Source organism: Juglans regia, chromosome 13, assembly GCF_001411555.2.
Source record: "Juglans regia cultivar Chandler chromosome 13, Walnut 2.0, whole genome shotgun sequence".
In the NCBI taxonomy this organism is placed as follows: Eukaryota; Viridiplantae; Streptophyta; class Magnoliopsida; order Fagales; family Juglandaceae; genus Juglans; species Juglans regia.
The window spans coordinates 2,711,160-2,736,716 of record NC_049913.1 but is presented as its reverse complement, the minus strand read 5'-3'; the positions used below and the strand labels follow the sequence as shown (position 1 = coordinate 2,736,716).

Sequence of the window (25,557 nt, the reverse complement as noted above, 5' to 3'; positions counted from 1 at the left end):
ACTTGATATTTTACAAAAACCTTTATCTGAGCTTCAAACACAGCATGGCCTCTTAAGCACCGCAATTTTAAACTTCAATAATTTCAGTTTTGAGATTGCATGTAAAAGACAATTGGCTTGTACACATCTTACAATCCACCGGAAGAAACTACACATGCAAGCAAGAAGAAAAAAAAAATCACATAACGCATGATGACATTCTGAAACAAGTGACAGATAAATGATTTTTTTTTTTTTTTTTTTGTGGCATATTCTTCAGGACATAATCTTTTTTCCTGATTATAGCTACCAATGGTTGACCTCTTTCAGCGGTGATCGTTCATCATCAACTGTTTCAAGTTTCTTTGCTGTACCTGAAAAATATGTGTCTGCATTCTCTCCTGTAGAATCAGAATTGATCTCACCATGCGCCATTGAATCTGTCGTGCCTCCTGTCTCTTCTTCGCAGTTCTGCGATATTCTTCCCATAAGTTTCATCAGTCTCACCTCCTCGGAAGAAAATTCACTGATCCGATCCAATATTTCCTCAACATAAGCTAAAATATCTTCCCTTTCTGCCAACAACTTCTTAGTTTCCTGAAGAAGAACCCCCTTTTCAAAGTCAAGCTCCTTAAATAATCCCTCCATACTCTTCTGCGCATCCATTAACTTTTGAGTTTCAAACTTGTTAGCTTCCAGTAATGCTTGAAGCTGCTCTGCCTGCCGTTTTGAATGAAGCAAGGATTCCTCCTCACATGCCAGTATCTTTTGTAACTTGCAGGCTTCTTTTTCTAAATTGACAATTACCTTGTTCTTCTCTTCAATCTCTAACTTTGTCAGATACTCACTTTTCTTTATAGCTTCACCAAGAACATTAATCTCAACTTCCTTTTCTATGACCTCTCGGAAATAGGATATCGCTGCACTTTCCAGATCTTGTTCCAATGAAATAGCGTGTACTTGGAGATCTCTGATGCTCTGGGCTTTCTCATTCATGATATACATAAGCCTCTCTTTCTCTTGCTCAAAGGCTTTCTCTACATCCTGCCTTCCAAGAACTGCAGCTTCTGCTTCTCTTCTCAGGCACTCTTGATTCAGGAAAGTAATATCTTTCTGAAGATTTTCTATTAAACTATCCTTCTCTTTGGCAATTACGAGAATGCTGTCTTTCTCTTGAACAAAAGCTTCCACTTTCTCTGCCATGACTGCAATTCTACCTTCTAGAGAAACAATATATTGCTGCTGACCTTCAATTATTTTCACTTGGTCTTTGGAAATGCTGAGAAGGCTTTCTTTCTCAGTCCTGAGCGTTTGCTCAAGCTTGGCTTGTGCACTAAGGGAAGTCTTCATTTGTTTACAGGTAGCTTGATTTTCATCAACGCAGGCTTTAAGGCGCTCGGCACTAGACTTCCAATTCTGTAACTCATATTCTAATTGATTGGCTTCACGAATTTTTTCAGTCAATTCAAGATTCACCTTTTTTAATGCCTCAAAAGCAACCCTTTTCTCATTTTGTAGAGCACTTTCCATCAGCATTACTTGCTCTTTCAAGCGAAGTTGACATTCAGACGATTCCTCAAGCATTCTCTTATGTTGCTGAAGCTCATCCTCCTTGGCAGCCTGCATATATTCCAAGGACACAACCCTCTTCCTTAAGGACTTCAATTCCTCATTTTCTTCCCCAACATCAAGACAAGATTTACTCACTTCCAACTGCCCTATAAGAGTGGAAATTTTTTCTTCCTTCTCTTTGTCGTGTAGCTCCATATCAGTTTTCAGTTTTTCGGTGAAAGCCTCTGAAAATTCTGATCTTAAAACCAGCCATACTATGGCATTCGCTTCATTCAAAACCGCAATTTCAGAATGGAAACTTTCAAGCTCCTTCTGAAGCTCATCTATATGTTTTTCTTTCAACTTCAGTTCAAATTTGTAACTAATAATATCCGTTCTCAACCTTTCCATCTGAAAATTCAGTTTCGGTTCTTTTGTTTTCAGATTTTTGGAACAGTTGCTAGGCACCTCTTCCAAACCTCTGAGCTTGTTGCGCAGTTTTGTCCGTGAAGAAGTGGCTCCCGCGTTCCTAATTTGAGCATCCAGAAGCTCTTTGAGAGATTCTCTGAGTTCTTGATTCTCTTGCTGGAGACGAACTACTTGAAATTCCGTTTCTTTTGCAAGTGTGTCTTTTCTTCCAAGTGAGTTTCTCAGCCTTGCAATCTCTTCATCCTTATGAATGGTCAAGTTCTGGATCTCCGACGTTTCTACTTTACACTGGGTGAAAACATCATCAAAATGGGACCGGAATTCAGATACTTGAACCTCCAGAAATTTTCTCTTGCTTTCTTCGTGAGCTAAGGCTTGGTTGCACATTTCCAAACGAGTCCGAAGACCTTCTAAGATACGAGTTTGAGCATCTAAGCTCGTCTGCAATGACGAAATCTCTTCAAGCAATGTGGATTTCTCCTTCTCCCACTCCTCCTTGCATAACTGGAACTGATCTTGGAGCTTTATGTGAGCTTCTTCAAGATGTTCAAACTGCTCATTCTTCCATTTCAACTTATCCCAAACATCTCTATTTTCATCCTCCAATTTAAGTATCATATCATCTCTCTGCCTCAGTTCTTTGGCTGTTTGAGCCTTCTGTTCAGCTTCAAAACACTTCCTCTCTGTAACCAGCAAGGTTCTTTTAAGGCCCTCGATCTCCTTATGACTTGCGCAAACATTCTGCTCCAATTCTTTGTTTCTGGTTGTCACTTCATCTAAACGTAACACCAATTCTCTATTTTGTTCCTCCAACTTTTGCGATTTCTCCCCACAATCAGCTCTGATTTTTTCATTTACGGAACTCAAATGCCTAAGAGATACTTCTTTTTCATGCAAACTGGTTTTCAGACCTTCTTGAATTTGCATCACTTCAGACATCTCCTCAGACTTGGCATTTAGTTCTTGGGCTTGTTGCTCAATCTGCCGCTTAGCTTCTTGGTAACTGAGCAATTGTTCATCATAGGCTCTTTTTAAGCTCTCAGAATGTTCTATTTTAAGTCGGTACTCTGCCTTTAGTTTTTCCATCTCCGCTTTGACTTCGTCTAACTCTTTACAGAGATCCTCCATTTCACTTGCTTTTGAATATGGATTTTGAAGAATATCTGATAAAATTAAAGACGAAAGTGGGATATCATGTTGAAGCAAACACTGTCATAATTTTAAGCCAATGATCTAAGTCTACACTCCCTAATTGATGGTTTCCAGCGAAGGAAGGAAAACCATTCTAGTTTATGCACAGTAGTGCTTATACATTGTCACAAAAACCCAACCCCATTTTCTAAAATTTGTTGGTATTTACAGAAAAAGTTCGAGCATGGAAAATGCACAAAAACACACATACACAACATCAATATCCATTTGCACTTGTAAAATCAGCTCTAAATCGGTCTCGCAGAAACCCCAAGGCTGTGAATATTGGAGGAGACAAACACAGCCTAAAATTGCAACATTTTCTGAATGGTTTGTTTCATACACTTCCTAAGAACCCAGTCGGAGGAGGAAACCCTGGACAGTTTCGATCTGGGAAACTGACCAATTTTTTTGCCAGGAATAAAAAAAAAAAAAAAAATCAGAAGCGAACGTAGGGAGAAGCACAAATCATATACTTATGAACAAAAAGATTGATGAAGCAGAGAGAAACATACCTATGAGCCAAGCTAATTCAGAGACGCCGCTGAAGAGAGTGAGAGAGAGAGAGAGAGGGTCGTGGTTGACGAGCGGGAAGCAGGTTTCAAATCCTAGACAAAAGGGCGGATTCTTAATAGGAAATTTCCCTTTTGCACCCCAAAACAATCATTTATTAAAATTGCTTCTCAAAGTGTCGAAATCCTTAAATAACATCCCTAATTATTACATATATTCATTTTTCATCCTAATTCCTACGTCTCTGTCAAACCTAATAAAAGCCCAACATATTTTGAATGAATTTCTGAAATGTACATCCTTTAATATTAAAATCTCTGCTTTTCATGAACAAAAACGACTCGCACTTTGTTCTTTATTATTTTGGGGCTTAGATTAATTTGTCCAAAGAATTAAGAACTTGAAAGAACGTATTTCTCTGTGTATGTGTGTATGTGTGTTCGAGAATAATTCTTGTACATGTACGTTCATTTTCGCCTGTAAAAATGTAGGAGTTGGGAATGCTAGGATATTGGAGTACTACTCAGTACTCACTAACAGCAATAAGCAGTTTCTAGTTGAGATTATGGAATGAAGAGTGCGTACTTTTTTTAATTAGGTTTTAACAGTTACTGGAAAAGAAAATTAAAAAGGGTCTTTGAAAATTAAAAATATCTTTCAGATGATTTGTGATGTGCCAACATTTTGTTCCAATCCTTTCGTTCAACTTTTCATCCATGTTTCACATCAGAGCTTGGGCAATAGGACAATGCACTATACACATAAGATAAGATGCCAAAACATGGACTTTGGAGCAGATAGGGAGCATCAAGCACTGTCTTCCATGGATACACAATGCTGTTTAAAAATGAATTCCAGGGACAGCCAAGGATAGAGCTGCTGGGGTCTCTCGTTTAAATAACTAGCAATTTCCTCGGTCAGTAAGGAACAGAAACATGCCTCTTTCTCATAAGCCTCGTTTGTTTTTAGAAAACAATTCATATCATCTCATCTCATCTAATTATTACAATTTTTCTAACTTTCAATACAAAAGAAAATAAACAGTTCAACTTTTTCAAATCTAAAAAAAAAATTAATATTAAAAAATATATTCTAACAATACTTTATTCAATTTTTTAACTTTAATCTCATATTATCTTATCTCATATCTGAAAACAAACGAGCCAATATTGTTATACAGAAAATTTGGACGTCTTCCATGCTCAATCCCATGAAGGCAACTAACAATTGTACACAATGAAACTACATGATCATACAACATTACAAATTCAAAGGACTGATTTTCCAGACTCGGTCCCGTTGCCTTTGAAACCTGAATGTGTTTGGACTACTAACGCAAAAAATAGTCTTAAACCCTCTGTGTCTCTGCAACAAGCAATTGTTCGAGTTCCTCTCTACGTCGCTCCAATTCCTATAATTGTCAGCAAAGGCAAGTCAATACAGAGTTTCTGCAACATCCATACAATTGAAGGAAAGGAGTTAACATCATTCCAAAGTACATGTATACAATTAGACAATCAACTGCCATCAACTCATTCTGGTAAAGTGACTTGATTTGAAGTTGTGTATCTTTATGCCTATTTTACCAGTCAACAGGGCCTTCAAAGGAATCCTGCCATAATTGCAGAAGATATGAAATCCTAACCCTCCAAATGCTATCACCTTAAACAGCATGGTGGAAAGTAGATTTATTGCAAACATTCCCCAATAATTACATAAGCCTACTATATTTGTATGAACGTTCTAAAATGTCCCATTATTATGCGTTCTGAATTATCAAAGAATTTCAATTTTAGAAGATAATCAAAGGTGGAAATAATCGCGATTAATTTCCCTCCATGTTTGCAATAGTGACTAGTTTCTCCTGTTTCACACATAAATTTACATCACAATTAAACCCTGATATATTGAAATGAAAGATCCTATACACACAGTGATGGAAGAATAGCTTACTTCCAGATCCTTGACAGCTTGGTCCCTTGTAGTCTCCTGTTGCTGCCGAACACGTTTGAGATGTCCCATGCATAGGAGTCCCTTGGAATTGGAACAGGAATCAAGTAATAAAATCATTACTTAAAAGAAATAAAAAACTTGAAAGGGAACATATGCAAAACTACAAGCTCTGAGTTCATTCATTCCAAAGATGTCTTAGATTTCAAAACTCAACTAAGGCACATATACATATAAAAGTAAAAGGACCCTTATACATCATATTCATTAGTCAAGTAATTCTTTAACCTCAACGTAGCGAGACGTCATTGAATAACTGGAGCAAATAAGAAACCTATTGGAAATTTGGAATTGACTAAGAAAACGAGGGAAAAAGCACATGCTTACACGCTTGACTCCTGAAATAAAAATTTGTGCTTTCCATTTTCTTACCGAAACTATATAGACTACGCCACAAGCAAGAAGCATATAACTTGATATGTTTTGAAGAAGAACAAGCGCCTTCTGAACCCCAGTATAGTCGGGGAAAGCTCTTGTCATCACTGCAACACTGAAGAGAAAGTTCTAATTCAACAACCAAATAACATTTTTCATTTGTTTTCCAGATTGTGTATTAATGAATCTAAAAGCACCTTATAGGGAAAGTCTAATGATTTCTTGAGAGTTCTACCTCATGCCCAATAATATAGTTTATCACACTCTCCATCATAGTCAAGCGTCCTTCTTATCTAGTTTGGTAATGGTTATGATTCATGAATGCGTTTAGGTACATTCCAGATTAATTGGTAGACAAAACTAAATTTATTACGAAATTGAAGACATACAAGATCTGCAGCATACCCCTACCAACCCAATACTCCAACACCTGCAAAATGGTGACAGATTTTCAATAAGATCAATGATCTAAATGGTAACATATGCACTGTCGGACATTAGGATTTCATGAAGGTCTTTGAATAATAACCTAATGTCCTAACACATGCTTTTACATGCTAAGTAAAAAAACCAACATAAAAATTTAAATGGTTTTTTGACCCAAGATGACAACAGTATGTCAAACTACTTGGGCAGATCAAATTTATTATCATTAGTTGAAGAGCAACCACACTAGAAAGCTGAGCTAACTGCCATCTCAATCTGTTCTCCAGAAAGTAAGTCATTACAGTCCTTTCAAGAGATCCATAAATATAATTTTGCTTTAAAGAAGATATATGAAAATATAGTTTTCTTTCTGTTTATCAATCGTATACGTTTCTGACTATTGTCTTAACGGAACTTTCATTGCAGGCAAGACACAACAAGTCTAACAACACTCTCAAGTTTTTGTCATCCCAGACCATATATTTTGATCCGTTTCACTCTCTTGAAACAACGCACTCGTGTCCATTCGTTCTTTCCCTATCAATATGTGTGAAGAATACGAGGGTATCGTAATTGTGTACACAGAGGAAATGATTAAAAGATATGGAAGCAGAATCGAAAATTAGGAAACACATGGAAAGTCAAGGACAGAATCGCTCCAAAAAACAACGAACGCTTCAAGCTTCAACTTCCAATTCGAATTCCTAGAACTACGCGTAAAATTCAAATTACTTAAAAATAACAATTCATATCGCAAATGAACAAATCGAACCTTCGAGAACTTGAGGATGAATCCCCATTCTGTCTCAGCCAGAACCACAAAGAACGCAATCCCAACGGCAAAACACCGGAATATCCCATCGAATATCTGTAATTGCCATCAAATAACCACTCAATATTTCACCTGGGCGTGGAATCAAATACATAAGCACATGTACACATGAGCGCGCGCACATATATAGACCGCGACAGATAAAATAGGGAGAGGGAGTACATCAGATCCGTCTTCGAAGGATCGAATGGCAGAAAGAACGTTGACGACTATGCAGAGGATCGCAGTGAGAGCGGTTATGACGCTGAAGCCCCTACAGACCAACAGGAAAGGGTCTGATCTGACTCTAGTGGCGGTGCTCGTATTAGTAGATGTACCCCCCAAGCTCTCTTCCTCTTCGTTTCTCGACATTTTCTCACACTTTCTCAGCTCCTAGGAAAAAAAAAAAAAAAAACCTTTTTCTGCGCAGGAAAAAAAAAAAAACAAGGATTCGTGAAAATCCTCAAATTTCCATAGGAACGATTTGGAGCGGCGAGGTTCTGGAAAGCGGGATTCTTTCCCAGCGATTCAAGGAACTAAATTGGGAACTGACACGTGGAACTGACACATGTTATTGGGAGGTCGTTATCTAGCAGATATTTGATCCACCGACGTTGGGCTCTTAATAGGTAGCTTGACCGTTCGTTGCAGTCCAAGTTTCGAAACCTTCGTGGCCTTTACCCCACAACCACAACATCAACAGCTTCCTGATCCGATGACACTGTAACGGACCTCTCTATATCCGAACTGCGTTTGCTCTAAGGGTGTTCATCCGGGTTCCAGACCGGGTATCCGGATATATCCGGCCAGGAATCCGGGTATCAAACCCGGGCCGGGTTTCGGCCCGGATATACCCGGGTTATCACCCGGGCCGAAACCCGGATGATCTGGGTTTTTACAACCCGGCAATCCGGGTTCCGGATTTCAACACGGATTTTTTTTTTGTCTTTAGTATTTAATATTTTTCAACCAAAAAAAAATTCTGAAAAGCTTTTTTTTTTTTTTTATTATTATCTAAAAGCCTATATTCTAGTACAATTGTTCTAAGAAAAAATGTTCACAAACATATTTTTATATTTAAAACAATTATTTCCTTTTTAGCTATATGCATCTTAAAATAATTCAATATTTATCATGTGAAATGCATGCAATAATGCAACTCACTATATATTAAATTACATTACATTACAAAATAAAAAATTACAACATATAAAATTAAAAAAATATAAAAATTACATATCAAAAGTGGATTGTAAAATTATATATCAAAATTACATGCAATAACATAAACTTCTTCTGTATTGAGTGAAGGCTTGAAATCTCCTTTCCTAACAACATTAAATCCTGCCAAATAAAAAACAAAAGAAAAACAGTATATTATTTCAATAAATAATATTAATTGAATTCAAGCAATAAGCAATAAACTTGTATAACTCATGTTAAACTAAATGCAACTTAAATTCATGTTGAAATGATTCCACTGCGTTATTTGTTCATCTGGTTCTGGTGTTGATCATGAAGATTATGATGGTTTCTTAGAATATCTGGATCCAAATAATGATAAGGTCACGCCTGAAAGAGCACCCAAGCATCCCTGTCCAGCATAAACAAAGAGGTATGGCTGCATTATTCCAGCCATCCACAACAAATCTAGCAACATCCACATCATCCAGAAAACAACCAATCATATATTATTTTTCTAATAGGAATTGAATCAAAGTCAAAACCTGCAACCAAAACTTTCATATTCTATGTTTAATATAGATGTTGTGATCAACAAGATCATGATTACGATGTGCTTAGAGGTCTTTATCTAAAGAGGAATCAAACTATTTCACAATGTCTTCTCACTTAGCATTTTAGGATGACTTTTTCTTAAAGTTAAGTGGGGGGTTGAAACAGAGAACAGAGAGCAGAGAGCATATATAGAGGATAATAAGGTGGGTTTGGATAGACAATACAGATGATATGGACTTTTTTGTCTCCGTGAATGTCTTTTTGACCATTTCCAAATGTGAAATACTCAGTTTGAGTGCTTACTATCTTCATTTAGAAGAAATTACACATTGACTTGAAGAATAAAAAAAACATAGATTTACAATCTTCTGCTGGAAACTCACTTCTTTATACCATAGATGTTTTTGTTTAAAGAGATTAAACGGACCACCTAATTATGATGTTTATTATTTTTCTGTAAAAATTAATATGATGTTTAATCAATATCGTAGAAATGATCATTTACATGATTTTCTCTCTTACTCTAGATTTGAAAACTCTATAAAATTCAAATGGTATAAAAATAAATCATCACATCTAACTTGCAATGTATAAGCTTGGAAGTATGAGATTTTGTTCTTATATATGAAGTCATATTTATTCTCTTCTTCTAATTCACAAATTCACAAAAATTTTAGCATTATTCCTTTCTGTACAAATATTATTTATTCTATTCTATAAATTTAATCATATATGATACATGAAATGGACTACATAACAATCCACCAGTTATAATTATTTGAGCAAAAAAAATATTTTTCTGTGTTGATTCAATAATTTTCTCCTTTCTCTCATCAATCCAACATTGGAATCATTTACAAGTTCCAAATCATTAATCTAAAAATCCCACATTTAGTTATTCTATTGTTTTTTTTTCCTGAACTTATCAAAATTTATCTAAAAATCCAATTTTTTTTCCAAACTCCACCCAGAAACATAACTAATTTTTAAAAAATAATCTAGAAAAATCAAATATACCACATCCTAAAAACCATTTCTTCCAAATCATAACAAATCTTCATTATATATATATACATGTTTTCGGATATAACATGTCTAAACAAATCATAAACAGATACTCAAACATTCAAACAGATCTAACCCATAAAAATACTCCTCAAACATTCAAACATTATCATAAAAAAAAATCCAAAATCAACAAAGAGAGAACAAAACAGAGGGACGAAAGAAAAATACCCAAACGGAAATACGTTCTAATCTCTTGGATCCCAAGCTCAAGCACTTCCACCATTTTGCTCCCAAAGTTTCTAATATCCTTTAAACCGACAAGGAGCCAAGAGAAGGAGACAAATCCTCTTTGTCATTCTGAGCCGTGTCGTTCTGACACATTTTCCATTCCACCGACGATCTCACCTTCTCTCTCTGTCAGATAAAGGAAAGAGAGAAACGATAAGCTACCAACTGTTTTACTATTTTTAAACTATTATTAAATAAAATAATATTTTTTTAAAATTTAATTTTACTTTTTGGTTTTGATTTGATATATTTAAAATTTGAAAATTTTATATTTTATAAAAAAAATAATAAATAAATTGTAGTTGGATTGTTAATATATTATATATCACTACTCAAGGAATGAATAATGCTGGAGCTCCATCTAGAATGTTTTCATGTGTTTGATTTTTAAATTATTTTTTATACAATTTTTTAATATTTTAAAAAATTTCATTACTTTATAATTAAAGAAATATTTTTTAATAATTTTTTTTTTACTTTCTAATTAAAGAAGTGTTTTTAATGATATTTTAAATTTATTTTATTTTTTAAAAAATATTAAAAAATCTATATAAAAAATAACTTAAAAAAAAACATATGAAAATACATGCTAGAACTATAACTCCCAAGACGTTGAAGGAGAAAATGGACAAGATCAAAGAATTGGATTCATCATTTTTATCTTTAAAATTTGATGAAAAATACATATTTTTCATAAATCCAAAACCTCTCTATCCATAATCTTACATTGGATTAGCTATTGGAGTTATCATTTGTTAATAATAATATTTTTTAATTTATTTTTTTATATTTTACAATTACACTAACTATATGTTAATTAATAATTTAATTTGATACTTAAAATTATTATTTCTCAATTTAAATATATTGTGGCTCAAAATTGAGAAATAATAATTTAAGTAAATAAAATAATAATTATAGAGTGTAAATAGTGAGTCTTCAAATTTGAAGATGAAGAGAATTATACTGTAACTAAAAGTTTGACATTTGAGCATATGATGAATCTAATGCCAAGATTTTAAAGTTAAAATCATCAAATTTTAAAGATTAGACTAATTTGATGAGTTCAATACTAGTACTTTACTTGGACGACGCTTCCATTTGTGGGTACGAGTCGCACTCTCTTAAAGTGTCTCTTCTAAGCGCAAATTTGCCTGAGTTGTTCCAGGTTATTTTCTTTGTCTTTCTCTTTTTCCAGTTCTTTTATGCGAGAAAATTTCGTTGGACGACGCTTCCATTTGTGGGTACGAGTCGCACTCTCTTAAAGTGTTTCTTCTAAGCGCAAATTTGCCTGAGTTGTTCCAGGTTATTTTCTTTGTTTTTCTCTTTTTCCAGTTCTTTTATGTGAGAAAATTTCGTTTTCACTATAATCACTAATCAATATCTAATTAATAGAAAAATTAAAAATTAAATAAAATATTATTTTTTAATATTATTATTATTTTAAAATAAAAAAAATTAGAATCTGAATTAAAATGAAATCTGTGGAGTTAGTTGAAAACGTGATTTATTTATAAATAATTTTTAGAATTTTAAGTCGGTGGATTTGGAATTTTAGACATATGTTCAAGTAGGGCTGGGCTCCGACTCCGACGGAGTCGGAGTGCTCGTTTCCGACCTCCGACTCCGACAAGAGTCGGAGCCAAATTGGAGCTCCAACTTCGACTCCGAACTGGAGTCGGAGTCCGACTCCGATCGGAGGTCGGAGCTCCGACCTCCTATCGGAGCTCCGACATAAGATCGGAGCTCGACGTGCGCTCGACGTGCGCTCGAGGTTCGCTCGACTTCCGCTCGACTTTCGCTCGAGCGAACCTCTTCCAGAGAGGTTTGCTTGACTTCCGCTCGACCTGTCGCTCGAGCAGAACTCTTTCAGAGAGGTTCGCTCGACTTCCGCTCGACATGTCGCTCGAGCCAATGTTCAATACAACGTGTGCTGGACTTGCGCTCGACACCTCGCTCGAGCGAAAGTGTACAGTAAAAAAAATTTCGGAGTCGGAATCAGAGCTTCTTGGAGCTCCGACTCCGACTTCGACTCCGAATAGATATTCGGAGCTACTCCGAATTCCGACTCCGAATTCCGATGACTCCGATGAAGTCGGAGTCGGAGTCGGAGCGGAAGTCGGACGGAGTCGGAATTTTCGAAATTTTGCACACCCCTATGTTCAAGGATGGTGGTGATAGCGGCCGCCAGCGTTTAGTGCTTACCGTACCGTTAGTTATTCTTTTTTTTTTAAAATATTATTTTAACATTCTTAATTATTAAAAATATGTATAATTTCATTAATAATTATTTCTTTAACAATTAAGTAAAAAATTAAAAAAATTAAAAAATTAAAATGTATGAACGATAAGTTTAAGGAGTTCCACTAGCATTTTACTATGTCCAATCGCATTGATCTGACTAGTTTTAACCGTCTGAAGAATAATTTGTTTTAAGTCTCGTGTAGATTTGAAAAGTGTTTCGTTTCATCTCATCTCATCTCATCTCATCATTATAAATTTTTCAAATTTTTACATAAAATAGAATAAATAATTCAATTTTTTTAAATTTTAAAATAATAATAATATTAAAAATAATATTCTAATAATATTTTTTTAACTTTCATCTATTATGTACGGCCAAATCATTTTTTCTCTCTTAAGGGGTTAAAAATATTCTATTTACAAATGAGGGCTTAGACGTTAAAATTTGAATTATATAAATTAAATCTTATCGATTGTGTGTTCTACGTAGACTTATAAAGAAAAAAAGAAGTCAACTTTACTGCTTCAAAGATTCTTGTGATTGCGATGGAAGGTGGGTTATCTCTCTTCCTCTGGCCTAGTTACTAATAACTTTTCATCTTATTATTATAATTTTTTAAAATTTTTATATAAAATATAATAAATAATTTAATTTTTTTAAATTTTAAAATAATAATATTATTAAAAAATAATATTTTATTTAATTAAAATTCATCTCATTTTAACTCGTCCAAACCTTACCCTAAATTGGATGTGCTGCTGATGCTTCATGGACCACATGTATAAATGTTGGGTTATTTACTGATGACAAGGTTTCAATTTTACAGGAAGCTAGCCGCTTGTTCTGGGGCTTAATTGTGGAAGAGCAATTGATACACTAGATCTTCCAGAATCCGCTGAAGCTCTCTCTTCAGAACATGAATTTGACCTCCAGGTAGTCATTTATCCTAGATTTGCCATGGTGGTTCAGTTATAGAATCTCTTTGAAGTAATGGGCTCACCATAAATTCCTTTTCCTTTTGCTTTATTAGAATTCATACCAAGAAATCAATTCTTAAATAATCGCTGTAACATTATTGATTGATCCTAAGCTTTTTGTATGAAATCCTTTCAGGCTTTTTATTTTCTTGCAAACAAAGAGTTTTTTAGAGAACCCCGAGCAGTTAGGGTTGGTCTTATTCAGAACTCCATAGTTCTTCCAACAACAGCCCCTTTTCTGGAACAAAAGAGGGCTATCTTTCAGAAATTACTGCCAATCATTGAGGCTGCCGGCGCTTCGGGAGTCAGCCAATCATTGATTGATCCCAAGCTTTATCCATCCACTTTGCATCTCAAGTGACATTTATGTAAAAAAAATTAAACCAGGAAGCATGGATGATGCCATATGTCTTCTCTACACGGGAGAAGGGGTGGTGTGAATTTGCAGAACCTGTTGATGGGGAATCAACCAAATTTCTTCAGGATCTCGCACTAAAATATAATTTGGTCGTTGTAAGTCCAATTATCGAGAGGGATGAGAGTCGTGGAGAGACTCTTTGGAATTCAGTTGTTGTAATCGGAAATCATGGCAACATAATTGGCAAGCATAGGAAGGTAAGCTAATATCTTGTCTGCTGTTTATAATCTTTCTTACTTGACATACTGAGATTGGACTTTTTTGGCAGAACCATATGCCCGGAACTGGAGACTAGAACGAGAGCACATTCTATATGGAAGGCGACACAGGGCATCCTGTTTTCGAGACGGCTTTCGGAAATATAGCTGTTAATTTATGTTATGGGAGGCACCATCCTTTGAATTGGTTAGCTTTTGGTTTGAATGGTACAGAGATTGTTTTCAACCCTTCTGCTTCCACTGGCGAAACCAGTGAACAAATGTGGCCTGTCTAGGTTGTTCTCTATCCATTTGATTTGCCGCCTTGTTGAATTTCACTTTTTGTTTGATGGATTTATATTTTCTGAATCTTGATTCTGCCTGTGATAATGATTGTGTATGTTTGGGTTAAACTTTGGCACATACAAATCAGACATAACAAATAGTTAGATAGCAGCCCCATATTCTTCTGCATAGAGGTTGGAAACGATCCATTGTGAGATGGGTCCATCTACAAGAATTTTCTAGTAGCAAATGCCAAATGACATAGTTTATCAAAAGAGCGGTATTATTCTGCTGCCTATTCATACTGCTAGTTATTTTTGTAACTTCTTTTTTTATTATTCATATTTTTTTAATATATTTAAATATTTTTAAAAAATAAAAAAAAATATATCAATACACTTAAACTCATTTCCTTAATCATTAAATAAAAAAAATTAAAATTTTTTTATTTACCAAGCGGTCAAGTTTGGTGGGCATAGTAGCTTTTTCCTTATCAAAATTGCTTCACATTACGACTACATATTTTAAAATAATATTACTCTTCATATGAAATCTTGTCATTTTTAATCGTACTTGCTGATGTGACACATTTTAAATACCTTCACATGTCAACCATTTAAATTAACAACTACTTAAAATATAGCATAGTAGCATTGTTATTAAAGATGATAAAGTTTAAGATAAAAAAAGTAGCATTTCTCTCCCGATTGGTGTAGTTAGTAAAATCTCATTTTTGGCAATCATTTGCTACACTTGCTACAATTTTTAAGCCCTTAGAAATTGTCATTTTTTTTTTTTTTTGGCTTTTTCTAAGCAAGCTATTAGTATTAATAAAGAACCAAGAATACTTTATTTGAACTAGGAAATTTTCATGTAATTTGTTGGTTTTACAGCCCGCAGTGCTGCAATAGCAAACAGTTACTTTGTTGGGTCAATCAATCGTGTTGGGACTGAGAAATTCGCCCATCCATGCACTTCCAGAGATGGCAAACCTCCAAATCTTGGGCATTTCTATGGATCCAGTCATTTTTCAGCCCCAGATGCTTCTTGCACCCCATCTCTTTCCCGTAACAGGGATGGACTGCTTATCTCAGACATGGATCTCAACCTTTGTAGGCAGATAAAAGACAGGTGGGGATTCCGAACGACTGCCAGATTTGAGTTGTATGCAGAGTTGCTTGCTCATTATCTGAAGCCAGATTTTGAGCTCCAAGTCATTTCTGATCCCTTTAAATAAGAATTCTATGTACATTTCTGAGTGTTACTGAGGGTTAAATCGTGTAAGAATTAAAATAATTGAAAGCTGTGTTGGGATAATATCTTATTTTATCTGTCAAAAATAAATTACTTCAGTGTTTATGTTTTTTTGGATATCATCCCAAGAAAAGATTAATTATAATATAGAAAAAGGAAAAAAAAAATTGTCAACTTTACACTCTGTTTTGGGCCATTATCATTTTATGGACTAAAATCCTCAAGAATTTTTCAGAGATTGTGTAAGGTTAATTTGAGATGAGAAGATTTTAGATGAAAATTGAAAAAAATTATTATTTTTAATATTATTATTATTTTAAAATTTAAAAAAAATGAATTAGAATTTAAAAAAATTGAATTGTTTATTATATTTTATATAAGAATTTGAGAAATTTGTAATAATAAGATGAGATGAGAAGAAAAGTTTTATGAATCCAAATGAGCCTCTCAAGTCGATTTAGATAGTAAAAGTATTTCATCTTATTTTAATTTATCTTATTATAATAATTTTTTAAAACTTTTATATAATATATATTATACAATTTAATTTTTTTAATTTTAAAATAATAATAATATTTTAATAATATTATATTTAACTTTTAACTTTAATATAAAATTATCTCATCGGTCACGTTATCTAAATAAGCCGAAGTCTCTCTTCAACTACCGCTTCGTAATATTTTAACTTATTGCAACTTAAGGAAATATAAATACAGTGTAAAATTAAAAAAAAAAATAGGTAGAGGATCTGTGAAACTAGTGTTTTCCTTAAAATATCTAATAATTTACAGATCAATTTCCAATCAAACCGGTTTGTACTAATCTAGAAAATGAAGATTTCGTGGAGTATTACTGGCAGCCAGTTTGTAGATTTCTTCAACTACCACTCAACCTGGTTTTCGCTTTCTCCCGTCATAACCACTACTCTGCCCAGAAAGCGACACAACGAACACTACTCTCGACCATTTATAATCAAACACAGCACGCGCGCGCGCGCACACACACTCTCTCTCTCTCTCATGGCTTCCATATCTCCTCCGACCTCTCGCAACCTGGTCTTCCCCAACCCCAAATTTCTCTCCCCTCCCCCTCTGAGAAGACCATCCTACCCGTCCCAGCCCCACTCCCTCTTCATCTCTAGGATTTCCGACTCCTTCATCTGCCGCTCCCACCACAACGCCTCATCCTCTCCAGACAACACCATCCGCTGGCGATGGGACTCTCTGCTCCACGACGTCGTCAAGACCGCGATCGAACGCTTCAATTCCTACTTCAACTCCAACCGGAAAGAGGCCGACGATGTTCGCGATGGTGAGCTGAGCGAGAGCCGAAATTCGGAGGAGGAAGAATGGGATTGGGATCGCTGGGGCAAGCATTTCGACGAAATCGATGGCCAGGAATGCCTTGCCTCCATTCTTAAGGTCGGCTTCATTGCAGTTTTTACGTCTTTACTATTGCATGAATGGGATTGCGATTTTGTTCGTATATGGTCGTTTGACGCCGAAGAAGAGCAAATTAGACAATGGACTCTAAAGAACAAACTAAAAATTGGTTGGTGTAAATTCAGCAATTGCTTTATTAATAAAACTTATTAGTTCTTTGTAAAAAACAATCGCAATTGTAGCCTACGAAAAAATGCATTGTTGGAAAGACAGAGAAATTCCCTTTTTCAGAGTTTTGAAAATAAAATGGCGTTACCAGTTCACTTTAACCCTCCATAATACCAGGTAATCCCTTGTTCACTTTAACCTTCCACAATACCAGGTAACTTTACCAGCTTAGCTAGTTGACAACAAGGTATATATTGTTTGAGTAGTGCTACAGTTTTACATACACTTTATTACAAGACTGATTTTGTTAGATTTTTTTTTTTTTTTAAATTCAAATTTTGAATTTCAAATTCCAGGATTTTTAGCATATCAATAACTTACACGTGGAGAAATAAATTTTTTTTGTAAATTTTTCTTAAATACATTTAGCATTTTTCATATTATTTTTACCAGCATTGTCCTTGCGGGTGATGTTTTGAGATAGCGTGTGTCGCGAGCTTTTGTGCTTTCAATGTTACTGTTGGTTTCTTTATCTTCAAAAGGAGTTTCCAGAATCATCCTTCCTACTTAATACTGTTTTTTATGAATTTCAAGAAACTAACTTATTTGATCGTATTAGGGGAACTTCCATGGCAAGTTCATCTGGAACTGCCATCAAATTACTGGATTGAATTATTATCTTGCTTTCTGTTGTGTGGACATAATTTATACACTGACCTATTTTCTTTTGGTCTTCACAGTCAAAGTTAGGTCATGCTGCATATATAGAGGATTATGAAGATGCTGCTAGGCTCAAGGTGGCCATTGCTGCTGCAGCTACAAATGATACTGTTGGCAGAGTGATGTCTCATCTGAATGTATGAAAACATTCATTAAGAAAAATAAAATAACACTCTTTTTTCAATCCCTTCTTGGTTCATTTTATAATTATTATTATTATTGTTGTTGTTGTTGTTGTTGTTGTTGTTATTATTTTGCAAATCTATTTGTTCCAGAAAGCCATAGAGGAAGAGCGTTTTCAGGATGCAGCTTACATACAAGACAATGCTGGTGCTGGATTGGTGAGCTGCATAACCTTTTTTTCCTTGTTAGCAATTTGTATACATTGCAAAAATGTTTTTTGATGTGAAAGTGTAAAAGGTTTTAGATTGGTAAATGATTCTTTTAGTAGTTTGTTATTCATATTTAACTTAACACTAACGGCTCATGATATTTTTCTGTTATTCTTGTAACGTTTCTGCATATATTCTCACACACAATTCTTTGAGTTGTTACCTGTTGCGAATTCTTTTATTTTTTCCCTTTTTCCATTTTTTTTTTTGGGGGGGGGGGGGGGAGCAAAATAAATCTGAAGTTGGTCATTGTAAGAGGCAGCAAACAGAAAATCACATTGGCTCATTTCCTCTATTGCAAATTTGTTGTTGTACGCTTGAAATGTTAACAAGTTTCTGTTTCTTTTCATTTATAAAATTAATATGGTTCTTGTTTGGTTCCAAACCAAGTTGCTAGATTTTTTTTGCTGGTGTGCCATCTTTTTTTTTTAAGTAGAGAGAGGAAGTACTCGTTGAGCCAAAGCTCATTGGCAATACCATCAAATTGCTATTTGTTCACAGAATCAATATTCATTTTCCTGGAGCCGATGGAACACATTACCAAGACGAATCAATGATACTTAATAATAGACAATGCTGTCCTTAATAAGTACTGGAACACGTTGCTGATATAGTATATGGTTACTTGGAGTTATGTAGTTTTTTATTTTGTTTTCCAGGTCGGATGGTGGGCTGGCATTGCAAAAGATATCAATGATCCCCATGGTCTAATTATTCGAATAACGGCAGAACATGGAAGATATGTGGCAAGAAGTTATAGCCCTCAGTAAGGTCTTTTTCTTGATTAGTTCTTTCATTTTGATCCTCAAGTTTTAGTCAGATTTTTTAGCCAAGACTTGATGTTCTAAGTTGTTTTTTGTTGGGTTGTAAAGGCATTTGTGCCCTTTGTGTTCCTGGGGTTTCTTAGTTTATTGCTTTCTGTTTTAATCTTAATCTTTTTTTGATGAATAAGAAATTTTATTAAGACAAGTAACAAGGCAAAGCCCAAGTACACAGGAAGTATACAAAATTACAAATACTGAACCTAGTTATAATTTCGGGCCACAAAGGAGATACCATAATGAACACTTGTTGAAAATTTCAAATTTTCACACAATTTCCATGTTTGTGAGACAACTTCCAAATCCTTCCAAAATTTTAATCTTTTTTATTGGAAATCAATTATCTCATTTAAGATGTCTTGTTGGACAGTTTAATATTTAAATTTAGATCACGTTATGGTTTTTGCACACCTTTTCTTATATACTTTTAATTTAAAGCAATTTTGGTATGTCGGTCAAAATTTTTACAATTGGATCCTGCGACATGGCATGCCACTTTTGCTTACTATTAAAGATTCTTATATTTTTAAGGCTTTCTGTTCATCAGTTATTTTTGGTTCCTTTTCTTTCTTCTTTGCCAGGCAACTTGCTACGGCTGCAGCTGGTGTTCCCTTGTTTGAAGTTTTTCTCACAGTGAACAAGAGAGGTGAATATAAACAGAAGGTACATTTTCTCCATTTATTAAGGTCTCTTGTGTAATACGTTTTTTCTTTATATGTTATCTATTTCCCCATTTTCATAGACATGTTTCAGGTGGTTTGTTCTGATGTACTTCTATGTTGAATGTTTTCTCTCTATATGTTATCTTTATGTCATGTCATTTTCAGGCCGTGTACTTAGAGCGGAGGGGAGTTTTTGAAGGTTCTTTGAAAGTTCGCTCTAAAACATTTGATGCCACTAGCAGCTTGAATCCATTAGACTCAACGGAAGACAAAGGTGATCTATTTGCTGTGAATACTGAAGATCCCAAAGATGGTGATGATAGGGACGATAGTTCTGATCTAGCTGACGGTCTGTCTGGTTTCCAGAACATATTGAAGGATATGATTCCTGGTGTGAAGGTCAAGGTTTTAAAAGTGACAGCACCAGGGAAGTTAGACAGAGATTTAATATCTAAAGTGATGGAGCAGATTATAGAGGAAGAAGATGAAGAGAAGGACAATGAGATAGATAGGGTAGAAGCAGAAGATCAAGATGATGGGGAAAGTGACCAAGAGGCAGATGAAATTGAAATGGATGCTGATCCTGGAATTATTGAAAGAGAGGAGCAAAATGAAATTGCAGTTAAAGCTGTTGTGGGTGGTCTTGTACAGAAACTCTCCAACAGTTTGCCTACTAAAGATTTACTACGAATACCTGCTAAGCTAGAGAAGAAGGGGCGTTTTTCATTTTCCTTATCTATAGAGAAAAGCATCAATGAGCAGGATTCTGGTGTCAAGAAACAAGCTTCAGTAGATAAATCAGCTAAGCCTCAAGGTCAACACAAGATTGACCATGTTATGTTGGATCTTGCTAAATTCATTGGTAGGGAGAAGATACCCTTGAAGGTTGGTTTGAAGTTTTCACTTGGCATACCTTTGTACACATTTTGTAGAGTGCGGATCTACCTAATATATCCCAAGCTTACAAACTTGTTTCTGTTGTGAGGTTTTCCCTATTGAATATGCTTAGTTTGTAAAATTATGCTTTAATCGTCAGGTTCTCAAAGATGTCGGTGAATTAATAAAGCTCACGCTTAGCCAGGCTCAAAATTATCAACCACTTTCTGGATCAACAACCTTCAATAGCATTAAAATGCCAACATCTACAGATCCTCTAAGTGGTGATTTCCCTTGGGACTTGTTCATTTTTTAATATTGTTGTGATTTAATACAAAACTAGCTTCTTATGGTACTTGTTTGTTATGTTTCTAAATCCTAGAATGTGTTTCCTCCTTTTATCCCATTCCCTTAAACCAGCTTAGGGTGTAAGGAGTTGAGAATATTTCCATTTTGTCAGGACTGTACATTGGTGCACATGGGCTGTCCACATCAGAAGTCATTCATCTGAGCCGAAAATTTGGTCAGTGGCAAGAGGATGGTGGGAAAAAGAAGCCATCAGATCTTGAATTTTATGAATATGTAGAAGCCATAAAACTTATCGGTGATCCTTATGTACCAGCAGGCGAGGTAATTTCTTAAAACCAATTATTTTGTGTTATCTTATATCGTTAGTGCCTGATTTTGTGGATCTTATTAACTGGAATCACTTTGCATTACTGGTACATAACATACATTTGTGTTTCTTATTAGTGAGTGGTGGTGGTGGCTCCACAAATTTTCATAAATATCTTTTGTGCACCAAAAAATGATCTCTCTTTGAATTGGTCTAACATAGCTTGTAGTTTGTAGCACCTAAGTTTTGGACGTAAGCCTAGTATAGCTTGCGGGTTTATGTTAGTTTTAAGGTTAAAAGGCAAATAACAAACGTTATGTTATAGGTAATGAATAGAATATGGCCATAGGAGTTGATACAATTACTACCTATAAAAAAAAAATTTGATACCATTACTGCCTATAAAAAGATCTCCAGCCTGTGTGAATTTTTGACAAATTTACTCAATATTGGTGAAAATTTGGTAGTAATGATATTTATGACAAAAAAAAAAAAAACACATGATCCATGATTCGTATTTCATATTTGTAAAAACTTGGAATTTCGAAGGTTTTAACTTTTGGTTTCTGCAGGTGGCATTCCGTGCAAAGGTTGGGAAAAGACATCAGCTTCCACTTAAAGGGATCATTCCAGAAGAACTTGGAGTGGTACATATTTACCTCAAGCTGCCAAGATTTTCTGATCTTCTCCCCATTTCTGCTTTCATTATTGCCCCTTTCTCTTTTCTTTGAGCTAAAGAGCTTCTCATGATGCTGTTTGCTGCTCAGATTGCTCGTTATAAAGGTCAAGGGAGGCTTGCTGAGCCTGGGTTTCACAATCCTCGATGGGTTGATGGTGAACTTGTTATTCTTGATGGAAAGGTCTACTTTTTGCTGTTGTATCTTGTCTAGTTGTTTTACCATATATATGGGTTTTTTCCTTGAACCTGTACTTAACTTTTTCCCCAAATACATACTGATTGCATGTCGCACCTTCAATGGGATTCTGCAGTATGTTAAAGGGGGTCCTGTTGTTGGATTTGTCTATTGGGCCCCTGAATACCACCTTTTGGTGTTCTTCAATAGGCTGAGGCTTCAAGAGTAAGATTTTAGCTGTACATCCTATGTTCAAGCTTGTAAATTCGTTGCTCAGATTTTGTAAGGTAAGTTCCCTTCATGTAAAAAGAAACAAGTTTGCATGCAGTTCCATCTTGGGGTTTTTTTTTCTTGACATTTAACTATATTGAATTTTAGTGGAACCTTGCATATATTTGCATCTTTTAAATGGTTGGCATGTACATACTATTGATGGACATAGTATACATAGCATACCATGTATGCTATGCTAGAGGTGCCATGGATCCCCCTTTCCTAAACCATGGCACCTCTAGCATAGCATACCTACAACAATCTCTTTCAATTCTAGTATGGAATGCACATCTATGCATAACAGAGAATTCACAAACCATGCATATATATGAAGAAAGCATTATGTGCATCCTTTGACGTAAAAAACTTACGAGTAGCACTGGATCACAATTAGATTATTACCACATATATCACTAGATTTACTATGGGCAAGAAACATGGATGCCGAATGTTTCATAATATCAAGTCGTCCCATAAAAAAAAAAAAGACATTAGTGGCCTTCCTGTTCACTTGGAACCATGCACCAAGGTGTCTGGGGGAGCAAGCTAAAAAAATCTGAAGACGAAAAAAAGAATAATTTTTCTAGCTTCACCCCTGCTTACAGAATTTCTCTATGTGAATTGTACTTCTTCAATATAATTTTCTCTACAGTGACTCAATGTTGAGCCTGGCATGTTATAACAGAGTTTAAAATCCTCTTATTATGGTTTCCTTTGTCAACTTTGTTGTCCAGTATTGGAAGGTATTATTACTGAAAAGTTGCTGTTTCCAAGTATGGTAGAGAAATCCTGGAGCTCTTCATCACTCAACTGACCAGTGCACTCGTAAGCATTATAGACTCAATGGGGAGTAGCCATCCTAGATTTGAAATGCAATGAATGGCCCTTTCCATTGCTCTTTATTTTTAGGCACCCCTTTTATCAATGCATGTATAAATATTTGTAGTTCTACAAATCAATAATCAGGATTTTGCCGTGTAACTTGATGCAGTATAATTCCCATATACTAACCTGTAGATGGTCTTGTGAAATACTTTAACTAGAGATGTAAATATGCGAGGCCTGTTGATGGTCTAATTTTTGGGATGCAGTTCAAAAACATAGAATTCAAATGCAAAACAATCAAAATTCTTAGTAAAGCCAGCATTTACGCTCATTGGTGAATTGAACATAATTTTTTCTTTTTCAATTTATTTCTTCATTGTGCTTGCACCATGCGTGCCGCCGTGCAGGTCTGGAGAGTAATGTGGCTAGCTAGACATAGTTGAATTGGCACTCAACATGAGGATCTGCAATATAATAACGCTGGTTCTCTCCCGTGGAGTTCCATCATCACATTATCTGTGATATTATAGCCATTTTGCTTCTAATTTTCTTCTCTATCTATTTTTCAGGCCTTGCAGTATTTCTTTATATGTCCGCTTTGTCGAACAGCTCTCTCTATGCTTTTAATTTTGCATCTCTAAGTGGGAAAGGAGTGGATTTGGTGGGCGGCTGCTGGGAAGATAGATAGCTTAACCTAGACCATCGTGATGCTAACAACTATGAAAATCACAATACATATGGTGAGCCCTGAAGTTGCAGGTTTATTAAAGCACAAAAATGGAGTTCTTTTTAATGGACATTCTGCTACTTTAACATTCCGGGATCATTCGCATAATATCGTTGATGTAGCGGGCATATCGACGTGATACTTATTTTACTCAAATCTCATTTTTTCAAGCTCCATCGATCCTAATGTACTTGGCACAACTTTATTCAGAAGAGAGAAGACAGACACTTAAATCATATAATTAAGTACTGGCCTCCATATGACACAAGATTTATTGATCTTGGTAATGCTGAACTCTCTCGCTCATGGCTTCTTTTGCGAGTCAAATGACACCTCATTCGCTATTTTTGCTCCGCTTCCTTTCGCCATGTATAGGCCAACATGATGCATAAGCTCCTGTAATATATGAACACGAGCAAGTTTTAAAACTCCATGTCAAATCGTGTGACATTATAGCCTTCAGTTGCCAAGGTAAGTTCCTATGAATTCTATTGACAAAGAACTTAAATACCTTGTTTGGTCTTAGCTATATTAATTACCTGGGGATGAGCTAAGGTTCCTTTGGTGTTTCTGGCAACGTGGACAGAAAGATCATATGTAGCACATCCCCGGGAATACACAAACTACATCCTTCAGAGGTTTGAGGAAACCACGATTTCTTGCCGATGGTGCAGAGCAAACGAAGTCCAGCACGAAGATATCTGTGCATATCCGTACAGCCAATATCTTCACCAAACAAAATCACTAACGTTTTAATATTTGAAATCAAAAGATAATCTGCTAAAGTGAAGTATAAAAGCCTCCATAGATCATAATTAACTAGGGCAAATGTCGACTCAAGGGTGGAAAAACCACTTGGAGTACATGATATTCTAAAAATACTTGCCACTTTGATCTGATTTTACTTCACCAAATCAACAAAAGCATTTGAGCCATCCTCCTCAGTTGAACCCAAATATCCATCCATGCAGTCTTTGCGCCTGATTGTTACATTAGCTTCAATCTCTAACCATCGCAGAGCTGCAGTAGTGGAAGAAACCAACATGAGAGATCGATCATAAATCAAATACAGAACAATCACACTATATAGTATAATAGTACACAGCCTATATCTAACCTGGTTGGCCTTTTGAACTGCTATGAAGTGTGATTTTTCTTTTTCTTTTCTTTCATCCCATAATTTTATACCGTAGCATATTTTGCAAAATCAGCTTTACGACGCAAACTTTATTGCAAGTTCCATTCACCAGCCAGGGGTCTACTTGGGACCTGAGTTTTAAGGCTTTCATACATGCTCATCTACTTACATCATGATCACTAGATGCTAAGACTGTTCATCCGGGCCGGATTTTTATCCGGCCCGGTCCGGAACCCGGATAACCGGGTTCCGGTTACGGGTTTCGGCCCGGATTGTATCCAGGCCGGAACCCGCATCACTCCTAACCGGCCCAACCCGGGCCGGTTACGGTATTACATCCGGGTACCGGATTTTAAACCCGGTACCCGGTTATAATAAAAAAAAAAAACAGCGCCTAACTAAACCCCCC

General features: G+C 35.4%; 3 protein-coding genes and 2 pseudogenes across 7 annotated transcripts; 2 read left to right on the top strand and 3 right to left on the bottom strand.

Moving 5' to 3' along the window:
- Positions 1–33: 33 nt before the first annotated feature.
- LOC108989239 (uncharacterized protein At4g38062-like) lies at positions 34–3,753 on the bottom strand. 2 transcript variants are annotated; one of them, XM_035684531.1, is made up of 2 exons: positions 3,666–3,753; positions 34–3,548 (listed from the first exon to the last, which is right to left on the bottom strand). In XM_035684531.1, exon 2 carries the CDS (start codon positions 3,085–3,087, stop codon positions 286–288), a length of 2,802 nt encoding a protein of 933 aa, XP_035540424.1. In that variant the 5' UTR covers positions 3,088–3,548; positions 3,666–3,753; the 3' UTR covers positions 34–285. The 2 variants fall into 2 exon arrangements, with proteins under 2 accessions (XP_035540424.1, XP_018818328.2); XM_018962783.2 differs by having other exon boundaries at positions 34–3,122; positions 3,666–3,736.
- A 1,017-nt stretch (positions 3,754–4,770) lies between these two features.
- Positions 4,771–7,989, bottom strand: LOC108989241. 2 transcript variants are annotated; one of them, XM_018962787.2, is made up of 6 exons: positions 7,469–7,989; positions 7,247–7,342; positions 6,438–6,478; positions 6,046–6,163; positions 5,617–5,697; positions 4,771–5,074 (listed from the first exon to the last, which is right to left on the bottom strand). In XM_018962787.2, exons 1-6 carry the CDS (start codon positions 7,655–7,657, stop codon positions 5,012–5,014), a joined length of 588 nt encoding a protein of 195 aa, XP_018818332.1. In that variant the 5' UTR covers positions 7,658–7,989; the 3' UTR covers positions 4,771–5,011. The 2 variants fall into 2 exon arrangements, with proteins under 2 accessions (XP_018818332.1, XP_018818333.1); XM_018962788.2 differs by having other exon boundaries at positions 4,771–5,111; positions 7,469–7,964.
- Positions 7,990–13,340: 5,351 nt separating this feature from the next.
- Positions 13,341–14,742, top strand: LOC108983900 (annotated as a pseudogene).
- Positions 14,743–16,605: 1,863 nt separating this feature from the next.
- LOC108983910 (protein EXECUTER 1, chloroplastic-like) lies at positions 16,606–24,246 on the top strand. Of its 3 annotated transcripts, XM_018955702.2 has the most exons (14): positions 16,606–17,115; positions 17,985–18,101; positions 18,240–18,305; positions 19,016–19,122; positions 19,759–19,840; positions 20,005–20,724; positions 20,876–20,999; positions 21,176–21,345; positions 21,904–21,978; positions 22,099–22,191; positions 22,322–22,472; positions 23,193–23,283; positions 23,691–23,766; positions 23,853–24,246. In XM_018955702.2, the coding sequence occupies exons 1-11, from the start codon at positions 16,714–16,716 to the stop codon at positions 22,412–22,414; spliced, it is 2,049 nt and encodes a 682-aa protein (XP_018811247.2). In that variant the 5' UTR covers positions 16,606–16,713; the 3' UTR covers positions 22,415–22,472; positions 23,193–23,283; positions 23,691–23,766; positions 23,853–24,246. The 3 variants fall into 3 exon arrangements, with proteins under 3 accessions (XP_018811247.2, XP_018811246.2, XP_035540423.1); XM_018955701.2 differs by lacking the exon at positions 23,691–23,766; XM_035684530.1 differs by lacking the exons at positions 23,691–23,766; positions 23,853–24,246 and having other exon boundaries at positions 23,193–23,614.
- Positions 24,247–24,305: 59 nt separating this feature from the next.
- LOC118343790 lies at positions 24,306–25,055 on the bottom strand (annotated as a pseudogene).
- Positions 25,056–25,557: the final 502 nt, after the last annotated feature.